Here is a 15,263-nt window from a genome sequence, read left to right as displayed (position 1 = left end):
GAGCCTTTGGGTTCGTTGGGCATCGTTGAGTGGCAACGGACAAGGGCATTGTTGAGTGTCCTAGTGCACGCGTCTTGCTACTACGGAGGAGAGACCAGCTCTCAAACTCTCAAAGAAGACATTGTTGCCTTCATCCGTCAGAAGCACGCCATCCCTACGATACAAATGCACGCGATAAGTTGCACAGGTTGTAAACGTTTCTCCTTTTCAGACGCCCCTTTCTGTCATTTGAGAAGCTAAGAAATGTGTCAAGCTGGCCCACGTGGAGCTGACAAACGACTTACACTTATTCATATGAACACAGTACATTGCACGTTATCAGTAGAATTTATGTACTCCCATCTGTTTCCATATTCATACTGCCATTTATACATGTGGGAATCTGTGCTCTTTTACAGCATTGCTAAGAACATTTGTAGCTGAAGGATTTAGAGACTATATAATGTCAGATTTGTAAACATCTATTCTTAAACGTGTTTTGTACTTGTCTAATGACTTTGTATTTTACAGCTGGAAGTGAAGAGTTTCACTCCAAAATGCTACATATACATTTTCAGAAATGTTGGTAAAATCTAATCAAATCAAAGTTTATTTTGTCACATACACAGATTAGCAGATGTTAAAGTAGGTTCAGCGAAATCGAATAGAATATAAGAGAATAGAATATAAGAGAATAGAATAGAATACAAGAGAATAGAATGGAATATAAGATAATAGAATGGAATAGAATGGAATAGAATGGAATAGAATGGAATAGAATGGAATAGAATGGAATAGAATACAAGAGAATAGAATGGAATATAAGAAAATTGAATAGAATAGAACAGAATAGAACAGTGCCATGTTAGTCCATCTCTAGGGAGACGGAAATTCACAGTGATGTGTAAATGTGCCATCCACAAACATCAAGTTGTCTATAAAACTAACCTATTGGTTTTAGTGCATTACATTAAAAGGAGACCAGCAAAACTGAAACTTCAGCCATGTATAATTCACGGCTTTGGAAAGGCAACAAATACTTTTTTTTTTTTCTCTTCTCACAAACTTCTCTCTTTTTTCTTTTTCCAGTTACAGTATATGCATTGAAAAGCAGCAGAGAGTGGGTGTCTCTGCAGCACGCAGGGTGAACGGTGCAGCAGGTACTAAATAAATCAAAGTTTATTTTGTCGCTTACACAGATTAGCAGATGTTAAAGTAGGTTCAGAGAAATCAGTAAATTAGTCAATTAGAAATGGGTAAATTAGCTTTTATTGTTTAAAGAAATTCTGAAAGAGATTAGTGTGTTATTTCCACTATCTGATCATGGCATGGGGTTGTTCAATGACAGACATATATTTGTTTAAAATGTATCACTTGATGGTTTCATTTCAGAGAGACAAATAATGATGTTTCTTTAATTAAATGCTATACAGTATATCCGCCTCACTTGCAGATAAATAAGTAGTACTGCTAGGTTTTACACAGTCAAATGTAACAAATAACTACATTTTTTATTAAAGAACTGTACAAATGATACATTTCTGACATCAATACATAAAAAAATAAAAATCTATACAGTAATATGAGATCTGTATGTAAAACATTTACATTGGACATTTGAATAATTTAGCAGATGCTCTTATCCAGAGCGAATTACAGTAAGTGCATTCATCTTAAGATAGCTAACTGAGACAGCCATATATCACAGTCAAATATACAGGATACAAACATTCCATTCCAGCTAAACAATGGATATACAGTATATTGTTTTGCAAAGAAACACATTTTCATACATATAAAATCTATGAAAAAAAATTCTGAGAATAGTCATATTTTACACACTTGTGAATGTACCCATAAGCAATCATTTCTGATTAATAAACGTGATAAATTGGTAGATATAGCGTTTTGGAAATGAACTCTTCAAGTTATGCTCATGTCAAGTCCTGTAAATTATGTAATGAAATACCTTGTACTTCCTGCTCATGGAAACCAAACCCTGGTTGCTGTATTACATATAAAAAGATGAGATCAGAAGGGAGCAGTCTGAATGATTGTACCTGGGGAAGTTTATGGAAATTGTACACTGATACCAGGGTCTCTTGTGTTGACTTATGCAAGTCACAAGTCCCTCTAAATGTTTTTTGTTTAGTGTTTAATTGTGAACATACTAGAGAAAATGTATGTGTTATTAAATATAAAAAATATATCTCTGTGAGGATAATGTGTGTGGAGGGAAATATTTCAATGTGTTTCATTGAAGTCTATATTTGTTATATTATTGTACAATCTTCTGTGAAATATATGACAAGGTCAAAGCAGTTTACATTATCTTTACTGCAAGCTGCTCAATAATTCAACTGACATGTAATTTAGGTCCTCTTTAATAATTCAGAGTTGTTTAAGAGTTTAGTTTGTGATGACCAGTTGTCCATCAGCAATGAGTAAGCCCTTTATAATTATTCTCAATCAGGTGATCTAATCTTCACAAGGTGGAGCCCTAACAATTCAATGACTCTAATATACTATCTATCTATAGACACATTGGGGACTTTTTGCTTTCACTTTCACTTTCACTGGTTTCTCTATGACATGGTTTAATTTAGCTGCCTTTCCAACCGATGTGTATTTCTTTTGAATGGCACTGATTTCTCTAAAGTCAGACTGAGGATACTGCAGTCTCTAACTTGTAAACCTCTGCAGCAGCCGAAATGGGTTTGAGTGCGACAGAAGCAGGTAATGACCTAAGAGATAAAGATTGATGACTGATTACAGAGTGGTCACTCTTCCTGCTATGCAGATCAATGAACAGACCATGTGAGAGGAAACGTGAGTCTGACATTTGTCCTGCTTAAGAGCCATGAAAAATGAAGCAGGTCACCTGGAGTATCAACCTGGATCAAATTAAGTTCAATTTAAGAACAAGATAAGGCCCCCAGACATAGACCGCTATCATGCTGCTGAAGTGGTTCAGCAACAAATATCTTAATTTCATCATAAAGGTATCATATACAGTATAAAAAAATATATTTGCCTGATCAAGTTAACAAATTATTTTCAGTGTAGAGTTTATTTATTTTATTTTTTAAATTGTCATTTAGCAGACGCTCTTATCCAGAGCAATTAGGGTTAAGTGCCTTGCTCAGACTTTTCACCTAGTTGGCTCGGGGATTAGAACCAGCGACCTTTCGGTTACTGGCACAACGCTCTTAACCACTAAGCTACCTGCTTACATTCCAAAATATAAAAGTACAATAATTTGACTTGTATGGTTGATATCTGATTAAGCAAATACCCATGCCCTTTCAGCTGCGCCTCCCAGAATGAATAGTGTTTGAGAATCATTCATCTTTCACACTTTCTCCTTGGGAACAAATTATGTCTAAGTTTTCTGTTTACACCTCATTTACTCTAATTCTGGAGTGCATCACGTGAAGACCAACCTGTCACATTAGAGACCATACAATAATATACCACATTCAAGGTCCTTTCTGAAATGACTATTAATCTTAAAATAAACCAGCATAAAGGTACTGATCCATTGGACAGTTGGTGTGTTTTCACAAATGCAGCGTTGACTATCAATCCATGTGATCAAATAGACATCACAATGATAAACTCTCTTAATGTGTTTCACAGTGTTTGAGGTGACAGCCGCTGGCATTAAAGTGTTGCCTAAGGGTTCAACTTAAGTAAGTCACAGTTAAAGGTATGTAGACAGACAGCATGTGGATGCTGTCTTCAGGGTAAATCCCTGTGGCATGAGGAAGTTATCAAGACAAGGGCTTACGGAACCTGTGAAGTAGATGCCGGAGACACTTCCTGGAAAGGTGAATTGGATCACATAAGAGAACTTTCGTCACTCAGATATACATATACTATGTAAAACGGATATGATGCGTTGTCATGCAGAAAAAGGAATAATGTCAGCTCTACAAGTTGGTGTGTTTTGCACAAATGTTGCGTTGACAATCGATCTACGTGATCACAAAGCCATCACAATGATAAACTCTCTTAATGTGTGTGTTTCACAGTGTTTGGGGTGACATTCTTTGGCGTTGAAGCATCACTGGATGACTAGTTGATATTAGTAAGTAAATAATACACCGTGGAATATAAATATCAAATTGATTTGATCAAATTTCTCACCAAATGTTTTACACTGAGGATGTACCATTATTTTTTAGAAAGGTACAATGAATTAAATCATCCCTAAATATAATCCAGTTATGTGAGAGCCCTTCATAATCCTCTCATAATTTCATGATCTGACTGGTGGTCAAACATCAAGGATCAGTATAATGGCCTGTTATAGAGGCTGACTAAGGTCAACAGAGGGTGAACAACACTAATGCCACTCTATATGCCACTGTAACTATATGAGTTTCCGGTTAGTATTTCAGGAGAGAAATAACTGAACATCCTTCACATGAGCCAGCTGTTGACTACTAGCTCTGTAACCCTTCTATAAGGTCAGTCTGGGTACATCATGTACTGAGTCTGAGTACAGAATAGAATAGAATATAAAAGTAGAGAATATAATGAAATATAAGACAATGGAATAGAATAGAATAGAATATCAAAGTATAGAATATAACAGAATATAATATAATATAACAGAATATAATAAAAGAGAATATAATAGAATATAAGAGAATAGAATGGAATAGAATAGAATAGAATACAAGAGAATAAAATGGAATATAAGAGAATGGAATAGAATACAAGAGAATAGAATGGAATATAAGAAAATTGAATTGAATAGAACAGAATAGAACAGTGCCATGTTAGTCCATCTCTAGGGAGACGGAAATTCACAGTGATGTGTAAATGTGCCATCCACAAACATCAAGTTGTCTATAAAACTAACCTATTGGTTTTAGTGCATTACATTAAAAGGAGACCAGCAAAACTGAAACTTCAGCCATGTATAATTCACGGCTTTGGAGAGGCAACAAATACTTGTTTTTTTTTTCTCTTCACACAAACTTCTCTCTTTTTTCTTTTTCCAGTTCCAGTATATGCATTGAAAAGCAGCAGAGAGTGGGTGTCTCTGCAGCACGCAGGGTGAACGGTGCAGCAGGTCCTAGTGAGACATTTTACACACCATCCACAGTGTTCACAGAGGATGTTAATAAGGCATAGTGAGTCAGCAGCCATAGTCAATATGCAGGTCATGATCATGGCATTTAAACCACAGTGATACGAAGAGGAAAGACCGAATAGTATGTGTACATTGTTCAGTTTGTGTGCAAGCACTTTGTGAAAACGGATGAGGAAGCTGCAGTTGTGAAGCTACAAAAGGATTCATGAATAAATGTGATTGACTGATTGAGGCTTGTATTGTTCGATTGCATGGTGTACAGTATGTGTAGCCTACTGATTTTTGAAGTATTATTATGGTGTACTAAGTGCTACGGTGTCAATAGGACATATCATTGTACTCTTCTGTAAAACATTTGTTTATTTTGGGGGGCAATTTCCGCAGAAGTGTTGCAGATGGGGAGGTTTAAGTCCCTAGTGAGAAACCATGGTAGAATGGATAAATGTATTGCAAGAGGAAATGGTAGAATGATGGGAAATATGAGTTTATCTGTTGCTATCTGAAGGTTGGAATTAATGAGTGTTGGAATAAATACATACACACATGCACAGTATAGATGTTTGAGCTCCTCCAATCAGGGGTTAGGGTGGGGATGTGATTATTGTATGTTTTGTATTTTGGTTTCCCGCTGTGAGTGGTGTGTGTGCTGGTCCTGGTGGTTTGGGGCCTGCCTGGGCGTCGGGCGGGCCTTGGTCCTTCCCGCCCTTGGAAAATACCTTTGGGTCGGTGGCAGGGGCTTCGCCCTGCTGGCGTCTCGGGGTGGGTGGGGGCGAGTACACCCACTGACCAGAGCACCCACTGATGGGAGTGGCCATTCGTATTGTCTTTCTATTTTATTGTATTGTATTGTGTTGTATAGTATTGTGTTGTATTGTATAGTATGGTGTTGTGTTGTATTGTATTGTATTGTATGGTTGTTGTTTTTGTTTTCATAAAAATAACAACATACAAGTGTTATGGTGGTAAGAATTAAAATGCGATGTAGGCTATGTGTGCCATCCTATATTGTAAATCCAGATATATTGCTAGCTGGTTTTTGACGATGATGCTGTCTAGTGAGTAGACTGCATTGAATTGCATGATGCACTGGGAATTCAACAGAACCCTTTTTGTATGAGTTAGTATTCTGCCAGCTTAATCTAAATTCTGGCCATATGACTACAGTATGTCTGGCTGACATTGACTGGAGCAAATGAATTAACAGGCTTTGAACACGACCAAAGCCAGCAGTCATTAAAAATGAAATATCACAGCCATAATATTAACAGTCCAAAATACATTTCAGATCAAATGAACCCAAGTCTAAAGTACTCAGAACAAGGACATTAACGTCACCTCCATCCCCCTTTCTGATCTCAGCTCCTCACATTCATCTCTGGTCACAATCATAAGCTGTGATCGATTTCATGATTAATAAGATACCATTCATGATGGAATAAGATTACATTTCAAATAATGTAGCCTTGAATATGAGGAGTGCAGCATAGACTTTCAATGGACTCTAAAAGTGTATGCCACTACAGCCTAATGGCTATGTGGCCCTCCAATACAACCATCTACTGTAGCCAAGTTGTGTCTTGATCACTTCTCTTGAATCGTCCAGTGTAGTCATAACACTTCTAAGCGAATGGCTCAGACACCATCCACTTTTTAGGAACTGTTCAAACTTCACTTTCAGAGAATATAGGTCCCTTTAAGGTGGTGTAAAGACTAACTTGACTAAAGCCCCAGCATCCTATAAGGAGCATAGTCCGTTGATGAATTTTCTCCGTCTCTCTCGGCTCCGGGCAAGTTTTTCTAGGTCAAAGGTCACACCAGTTGGAGCCGCTCTCAGTCATATCTGACTGTAAGTCTCTCCTCCTCCTCCTCCTCCTCCTCCCTCTCCTCCTCCTTCTCTCTCTCTCTCCTCCTCCTCCACCTCCTCTCCTTCTCCCTCCCGTCCTCCATCCTTTCCAAGGTTGCAGAATAAAATCTAAATATAATAGACTTGGTAACACAACACTGCTTGGGAACATGCAGAATGGCCCTGAGGCCAGGTTGGAACATGTTGCATCATCCCACCAAAAAGAGCACATTCAATGAAATATCATTTTTTTTTTGTGTTTCTCCAGACCTAAAGGTTTAGGCATAGCCTATATGGTAATTTATTATCAGCTGAACCGAAAGTCCAAATGCCCACAAACGTAGTCACTCGCATTTTCCCTGCAGTCAACAAATGTTCTTATCAGTAGGCTACAGTGTAACCACTTACTGGTATGACTACAGAGATCCAAAAATGGTGATGGAAGCCTTTATTGCTGCCGTTGAAAGTAATAAAAGTTGAATTGACTGTGCCCAGTGGTCAATCATAAAACAGAAGGGTGAGGATTCGGTTTTTGTTTCTGGTCGCATATGCCACTGAACCAGCGTTATTATACAGGCCATATCAATGTTCTTTTCTTTATCGGGTAGCTTTATTTTAATGAAAGCAAATCAAATGTATTAGTCACAGACGCAGTTTCCAGCAGGTATAAAAGGTGCAGTGAAATGCTTATGTGATAGCGCCCTCAACATGTGTTAGCGCCCTCAACGTGTTAGCGCCGTCAACAATGCATTACATCAATCATTAATCAATAATAACAATAAAGAATCAAGCCAAAAATAATCAGTAGTAAAAGTAGCAGAAGATGTAGTCTGCATAGTAATAATGGACTGAATTTACACTGGATTTACATACATAAAGTGGGTAGTAGTATCAATAGTATATATATATTTTAAATATTTGAACAGCAGCATTGACTGTGTGTGTGGGTGTGTGTGCGTGCGCTTGTGTTTGTGTGTGCGTTTCAGGTTAACTAGAACCAACTCCGTAATTTCCCCTTGTTGGACGATCAGGACAACATCGAAACCGTAAACAAGCCCTAAGCTACGGTTGAGAAGAAATCATATGACGCATTTAACTGTAGGCCTTTTACTCACCTGTAATAGTGCAACACTTCAGCCAGGTACGCGCTCTGCATGAAGGGTGGTGATAGGCTGTCGGTAAAGAAGGCGGAAACAAAGCGACAATATTATGTCCAAAAAGGGTGTTTGTTGAACGAGATCATTTTTAGGTACGGATATCTCACCTAGTCAAAACGTCGAAATCAACACATTTACCGGGAAGGGAACAGCAAGATAGTTTTTAAAAAGTGAGTAGCCTACTGTACCTATGATATTCTATTCTATTTAATGTTGTCGACTGACATATTCACATGGTAAATTGCAAGTTGAAGTGGAAATGGTAGGCTACCGTTAATGTTCAAGAAGAAGTCAGATCAGCATTGCGTAAAATACCACGACCAGTGACAACTGTTTTGCAATTTTCTGGCCACCCAATGTTGTGCTTAATCGTTGGTGTAGCCGTATTTCAGAAAATGTAAACGAAAACTTTACTTTAGGCTATTTTACAAGTGAAACCAAAACAACATATCCAAGACGATTATGCAATTGTGTCATCTCATAATGTTGAAAGAAAAACATGAGCATAAATCTAGATATCTTTACAGTAATGATTTTTTTTTTTAAATAATTTTGCATGATCTATTGTAGATTCCTATCATGGAGGTTACAGAGAAGAAGATGCCCAAACAGGCCCAGCTGCTCTATCTGGGCCACAAGGACACCAGTCACCTCTTGGAAGTGTATGTGAAGCGCAGCATCAGTTTAAATGACGGGACATGTGAGGACCAGAGGTCACCAACAAAGCCTCGAAAGTGGGTGACACTGTCAGAGAAACACAGAAGAGTCCACCGGCATTCTATTGACTCCTTGGTCACCTTCGGGCCCAGCAAACTTGACGAGGGCAATGCCACCAGCACACCACCTGACGAGGGCAATGCCACCAGCACACCACCTGACGAGGGCTTTGCTATACCAAATGCGGCTCCTGTAGAAATCCCAGGGCCTGCTGATATTCTTGAGATTGAGGCGTCTACTGAACTGGAGAATAAGTTTAAAGAGGGCAAGAAGAAGAGCAAAAAGACGTCTCTCTGGAAAGGTTTTCTGGGTTTCTTCTCGAGGAAGGGGAGTGACAAGAAAGATGAGCATGAGTCTGGCACAGAGACTGGTCGACAGACACAAGGAAACGTGCCGAAAAATAAATCCATCAAAAAGCAATGGAGCTCCATGAGGAGACGACCTCTGAGAAAAATCAAGAGTGACAGCCTCAGAGGGTCTGTGAGGAGATCATCAGCTCGGAACAGGACCAACACCACAGAAATAACTGGAGTTGAATGTAGGTTTGAGGGGGCATGGCACCCAAACAGTTATCACACACAGTACTGTTTTTTTGTTTTGTTATGGTCCTTTTGTTCAAACGTAGGATTTTGTGGATAATCTTAGTTTAACAATGTTTTGGGAAATTGGGCCCTAGTTGACTCGGGCGCTAGTTGGTAGTCCAATTATTAGAGAGTTAGTTGGTAGTCCAGTTATTAGAGAGTTAGTTGGTAGTCCAGTTATTAGAGAGTTAGTTGGTAGTCCAGTTATTAGAGAGTTAGTTGGTAGTCCAGTTATTAGAGAGTTAGTTGGTAGTCCAGTTATTAGAGAGTTAGTTGGTAGTCCAGTTATTAGAGAGTTAGTTGGTAATCCAGTTATTAGAGAGTTAGTTGGTAGTCCAGTTATTAGAGAGTTAGTTGGTAGTCCAGTTATTAGAGAGTTATTGCATGAAAAAAAGACTGTTACTTGTTACTCTCTACAGCGGTTGTGAGTGTGGGGCTTACAGACTCGTACTATGAGAAAGTGTCAGAAGAGCTGGAGAAGATTGTGTCTGAGGAGAAAGACACAGCTTCTACTGATGGTAAGTAGCCTATCATCAAGCAATGTTCTCATGTGTATTGATGTCTTATCTAATCGTAATAGAAATCACAGATTCAATAGCAACATAAGCATTTTATATATAAACTGTAAAGGTCATGTAATACAGTACATCACTTAAAACTGTGTAGACTTCTATTGACCCTTTCTATCCATTTCTTCCAGAGGACGTCATCAAAAGGATCATTGTTCTGATGAAGCAGCAAGGAGACGTCATTGATAACAAGGTTTGTGTTCATAACCTACAAAAAATTGTTTTATTGTATCTGAGAAACTTAACACAGTCTATCTTTGACACTAAATGTATCTTTCACATCCAGGATAGCTTGCTATAGCCTGGGTACCAGTGTGTTTGTGCTAACATTCCACCCCTTGTACTCAGTGTCCTATGCCAAACATGTTTGGTAAATGGCACAGAGTATAAGGTGGGGAACGTTGGCACAAAACGGGTCTGGATTTCCGGCTAAATTTGCTATTTTCTCATGGATAATAACGTATTATTCTATGTTCACTCATGAAAGTATGTCCTGCTCTCGCCATAGCTGAAGGAAAACCCCAGCCTGAGCGCATTCTTCCAGAAGCTATCCTACAGTACCTTCCAGCAGTTGGCTGATACGTACGTGGAGACAGAGACCCCTACAGGCCAGAGCCGCCAGACACCACACACTGCTGGGCCTGGGCCCGGGCCCGTCAACGCCCCGGAGCTGGTCAAGCTGGCCTTCACTCTGGACTTCACAGCCAGGGTGGCCTGTCTCTCCAGACAATCCACAGGACACATCATGGGCCTGGGCAACCGCTACTTAGAGGACCGCTTCACACAGACACCAGAGGCAAGAGTCAGCCCTGTTTTTTCTTCTAATTAGAATGTATGTAATTATGTGTAAATCACAGGAGGTTGGTGGCTCCTTAATTGGGGAGAACGGGCTTGTGGTAATGACTGGAGCGGAGTCAGTGGAATGGTATGAAATACGTCAAACACATGGTCGCCAGGTGATTGATGCCATTCGCGCCGTTCCGGACATTATTATGAGCCCTCAGCAGCCTCCTGTGGGGTAATTAAACTATACTAGAGGTCAGAAGGGATAGTGACACAGAAACACCGCCAACACACAAGTTAAAACCTGTTTTGTACCTTTAACCACAGTGCTGTTAGCAGGTGAATCAAGGAAGATAAAATATGTTTCTAATGACATTTATGTTGCTTTGCAGGTTAATCCAGATCAGACGTTGCATAACTAGGATGGTCCTAATCATTTATGCACCACCACATGCAAATGAGACCAACTACTGCAGGGGAAAGTAAACATATTCATTATTGGAATAGCACATGGACTGTTCCCTGAGACACAAATAAAACCCAGAGGCAAGTCACCCAGGGAACACCACATGACAACCACTTATAGTAGGCCTTGGACCAGTAAATCTACACTAGTCAATCTATATAACTACTATGTGTACAGGTTAGCAAGTAAAATATATGCACTATGGACTTACCACTCGTGGTGCATTCTGTATTTACTTACTTGAATTAGTGATAGTAAGTACAATGTAGCCTACAGTTACTGCATGTACTTGCTACAAGGTATAGGTACATAGGTTATCTCCCTACAGCAGGGTTTCCTCATCCTGGTTCTGGGGACCCCAAGGGGGGCACATGTTTGGTTTTGCCCCAGCTCTACACACCTGATTCCACTAATCAAATGTTTGATGATGAGTTGATAAGTTGCATGAGGTGTGTAGTGCTAGGGCAAGAACTAAAATCTGAACCCCCCAGGACCAGGATAATGAAACACGGCCCTACAGTAACCCTAGAGTCATTAATTGTTTCTGGGGATTCTACTTATGACACGTGAAAGAATAAGAACCAAACTATTGATCAAAGCCATTTATGTAGCAATATTTCCAGGTGGTATAAATATATTTTCTCTAATACTGTGGTCCTGTGTGGCTCAGTTGTTAGAACATGGTGCTTGCAACGCCACGGGTCAATTCCCGCTGGAGCCACCCATACGTTAAATGTATGCACGCATGACTGTAAGTCGCTTTGGATAAAAGCGTCTGCTAAATGGCATATTATATTATTATTATTATTATATATATATTATTATTATTTCTACAATGTCAATGTTTTACAGCATTTTTAGAATGCACTTTACAGCAGTTTACACAGTGCACTTAGTATTAGTGCAATTACATGAAAATTGCTGCATAATTGTATTTACTTTTTAAAATAACAATTATAATTATTGGCAGTGCAATCTTTAGTTTCATCATTGTTTATGGGTGAACAACTGCTAATGAAACTTGTGACATTTATATAGATGTGTATGCAGGCATTCACACTTTGTAACATTTAATAAATTATATTTTTGTTAAAAAGCCTACTACTTCTACTGATTGAAATGCATTATTTGATGGTACCTTGGTTGATACAGTATCAGCATTTGACATTGATTAGATAATTGCCTAACTGTCCTTCAAGAGAAAGAGAGCTGAATTCTTTCAACTGTGTCAGAGCTTTGAGTAAGAAAATAAAGCGACGGCCTCTTCATTTGTTGACCTCTTACGTACTTTTATTAAATGAACCAAGTTCCACTTAACCTCAGCAAAACAGTTGGTCAAGGTGAAAAAGGCTTTAACATTGTCTCAATCTAAAGCTATTAGTATTCATCTAACAAAATAATGGTGTTGATTAGGATCCTATCAAACACTGATAGTAACCATATAGCAAAATATGTCCTCCTGCTTGCTATTTCACTCCTTTCTTATACCCAAGGCTATAAATTCCTACCGCCAGTGGGCGAATGGAGTTTGCCGTTCAAGATGTGATTTGCATCTCTGCCGGGTAGCCCCCCACTCATAGGACTGGCACTCACTTGATGAACAATACCAACGATCAAATACCTGAAAGTAATCTGATTAAACTAGTTCAGGTGTAATACATGTCCTGTGGAACTTTGGCCACAGTCATTACATGTCTTAAGTCTGACTGCTACAGTGTTTTTTTTTTTTATTGACCTTTATTTAATCAGGGAGTCACCATTGAGACCAGTGTCTCTTTTACAAGGGAGCCATGCATATACAATGTCATAAAATACATCATAAATCTAATACAATATAAGTAATACCTACTACTTTACCTGGAAGTCAGCTGATAAGGGATATGATGAGGGAGTTGTTTTGACTATGTGATGTGACTAAGAGGGACTGTACCCTGATCATCATTCCTTCCCGTCACTGTGCATCCTGGAGTGAGAATGGAAGAGCGTAGCAGAAAGAGGGCTTTTGTGCTTATTGCCTCATGCGGCACATGAGAGTTGACTTCACTAATCTGGTTCAACATACAGTATACTTCAAAGTACAAACTAGTTTTGAATTGGATACAGGCATGCTTAGGTCTGCTATTCATCTGCTGAGAAAATCACATCCCTAACCATGTGACCTGATCAGGAAAAACTCCTGACCCTAAAGTCAGCCAACATTAGCCAGTATTGGCACACTCCATAGGAAGGCTGTGGAGGAGAGCTAACCCTTCCTCCACCTCATCCCCTCCCTGTGACATCCTCTCCTCCTCTTCCTCCACCCCTATGTAGGAGATGTGTGGGGAGGCCAGGGTCTCCTCTTCATTTATGCAGGGGCCATACTCCAGTGGCAGCAGCCTCTCGCTGTGATGGAGTAGAGACTGGTTGTTGGGCTGATTGGGCTGGTTGTCCATCGCTAGTTCCAGGTTGAAGAGGAGGGAGAAGCCCAGGGGGTCAGGGTGGCTCTCGGTTGGGGTGTTGGGGGTCTCGGTTGTGTAATGGGTGCTGGTGGTGGAGAGCTGGAACCGCAGGACGGAGCGACGGCGCTGCTGTGGAGGAGGATCCTCTGCACTCTTAGACTGTGTATGTGTTTCTTTGGCAGACGCCAGAAAGCGTAGGGGCCACAACCTGATAAGATTGCAGGGCCACAACCTGATAGGATTGCAGGGCCACAACCTGATAGGATTGCAGGGCCATAACCTGGCAGGACCAGAGGGCCACAACCTAAAAGCATCACAAAACAGTGTGTAAGAGAGAGCACTGGCTGCACTAGCCTGACTGAGAGTGTTATGGGAAAGTAGTCGGTAGAAGAGAGATTAAAATGAACATGTCTGACAGACAGGAGCTACCCACCAGGCAATGACAGATCAACATTCAATTTTGATTGACACTTCATAATTGCCCACAGTTTAAAATGAACCACACCTAGAAATCCTGTAGTCAAGTTGGTTGAAATCAGGGTTAACCTGACAAGAAAATCTATTGAAATCAGATCCACCAACCACGTTGATATCATGCAATAACCAGACATTATTTTGAAATAACAAATGGTGACTCAACCAATTCTCACCTGATGGGGAAGCTCTTGCCAGTAACACCATGGTGTTTGTGTGGCATATGATTTCCAGTAACTGGGATCGCTGTCTTACAGCTAATATGATCAGACAGTGACGTCTCACCTGTGCACGAGGTTCTTCCTGGGGTCAGAGAGCTTTAGAAGAAACAGCATGGCCATTTCGACACCCTGCCACAGCCACTTCCCTGGGACTTGGCGGAGCCAACACAGCACCCTGGGGGATGTACAGTACATGTGACCACAAGTTGAAGCAAAAAAAAACATACAGACACAAATGTAGAAATTGTAATATGGTATGAACACAAGCAGCGGTCTAAGGTACTGCATCTCAATGCTAGGGGCGTCACTCCAGACCCTGGTTCGATTCCAGGCTGTATCACAACCAGCCATGATTGGGAGTCCCATAGGGCGGCGCACAATTGGCCCAGCGTCGTCCGGGTTTGGCCGGGGTAGGCCGTCATTGTAAATAAGAATGTGTTCTTAACTGACTTGCCGAGTTAAATAAAGGTTAAATAAGATAAAACTAATAACATGACAGAAAGAGACATAGTTACAGTATGTAACTAAGGGGTAGACTGTACCGAATGTGTACTGTAAACACTGCATCAGTTCACAGCTAAGTTTACGCTAGGAAATCCCCGGACATGTCTATGAATTGTCTATGAAGTTTCCATAATTCTGCTTATTTTAATGGTGTTAGTCATAATAACTATGCTATCATGTTTTGATTGATGGACATTTTATAGTCAGTGGGGTAATGTGATTGTCTTCTTTGTTCTTTTGATCAATGCAACGTGGTTGTTGTTTGTCTAGACGCTAGTATTGAGCAGCACCTGTAGTTGACATGGAGGAAGATGGAGGCTGGCAGTGTGTAGGGCAGCAGCAGGTAAGACAGCAGACGGGCTGGGAAGAATGAGTTGTTTACGCCACATTTAGCCATGAGGTTACACAGCAATGCTGAAACAGTAGA

At 40.1% G+C, this 15,263-nt stretch overlaps 2 protein-coding genes across 2 annotated transcripts; one reads left to right on the top strand and one right to left on the bottom strand.

Moving 5' to 3' along the window:
- Positions 1 to 8,151: 8,151 nt before the first annotated feature.
- LOC311137999 (uncharacterized protein) lies at positions 8,152 to 11,844 on the top strand. The gene is made up of 6 exons (XM_084172645.1): positions 8,152 to 8,253; positions 8,654 to 9,338; positions 9,801 to 9,899; positions 10,082 to 10,143; positions 10,459 to 10,746; positions 11,126 to 11,844. Exons 2-6 carry the CDS (start codon positions 8,663 to 8,665, stop codon positions 11,153 to 11,155), a joined length of 1,155 nt encoding a protein of 384 aa, XP_084028771.1. The 5' UTR covers positions 8,152 to 8,253; positions 8,654 to 8,662; the 3' UTR covers positions 11,156 to 11,844.
- A 630-nt stretch (positions 11,845 to 12,474) lies between these two features.
- LOC311137970 (uncharacterized protein) lies at positions 12,475 to 14,468 on the bottom strand. The gene is made up of 2 exons (XM_084172615.1): positions 14,288 to 14,468; positions 12,475 to 13,941 (listed from the first exon to the last, which is right to left on the bottom strand). The coding sequence occupies exons 1-2, from the start codon at positions 14,332 to 14,334 to the stop codon at positions 13,398 to 13,400; spliced, it is 591 nt and encodes a 196-aa protein (XP_084028741.1). The 5' UTR covers positions 14,335 to 14,468; the 3' UTR covers positions 12,475 to 13,397.
- Positions 14,469 to 15,263: the final 795 nt, after the last annotated feature.

This window comes from Coregonus lavaretus, assembly GCF_964263955.1.
Source record: "Coregonus lavaretus genome assembly, chromosome: 12".
In the NCBI taxonomy this organism is placed as follows: domain Eukaryota; kingdom Metazoa; phylum Chordata; class Actinopteri; order Salmoniformes; family Salmonidae; genus Coregonus; species Coregonus lavaretus.
Note: the sequence above shows the minus strand (reverse complement) of the source record. Positions and strands in the feature narration are given on the sequence as shown.

Coding starts and splice junctions, on each gene's coding strand:
- LOC311137999 (XM_084172645.1), top strand. CDS start 8,663: ATGGAGGTTACAGAGAAGAAGATGCCCAAACAGGCCCAGCTGCTCTAT. Junction 10,144..10,458: donor GAGACGTCATTGATAACAAG/GTTTGTGTTCAT, acceptor CTCTCGCCATAG/CTGAAGGAAAACCCCAGCCT. Junction 10,747..11,125: donor GCTTCACACAGACACCAGAG/GCAAGAGTCAGC, acceptor GTTGCTTTGCAG/GTTAATCCAGATCAGACGTT.
- LOC311137970 (XM_084172615.1), bottom strand. CDS start 14,334: ATGCCACACAAACACCATGGTGTTACTGGCAAGAGCTTCCCCATCAG. Junction 13,942..14,287: donor GGCAAGAGCTTCCCCATCAG/GTGAGAATTGGT, acceptor TGATGCTTTTAG/GTTGTGGCCCTCTGGTCCTG.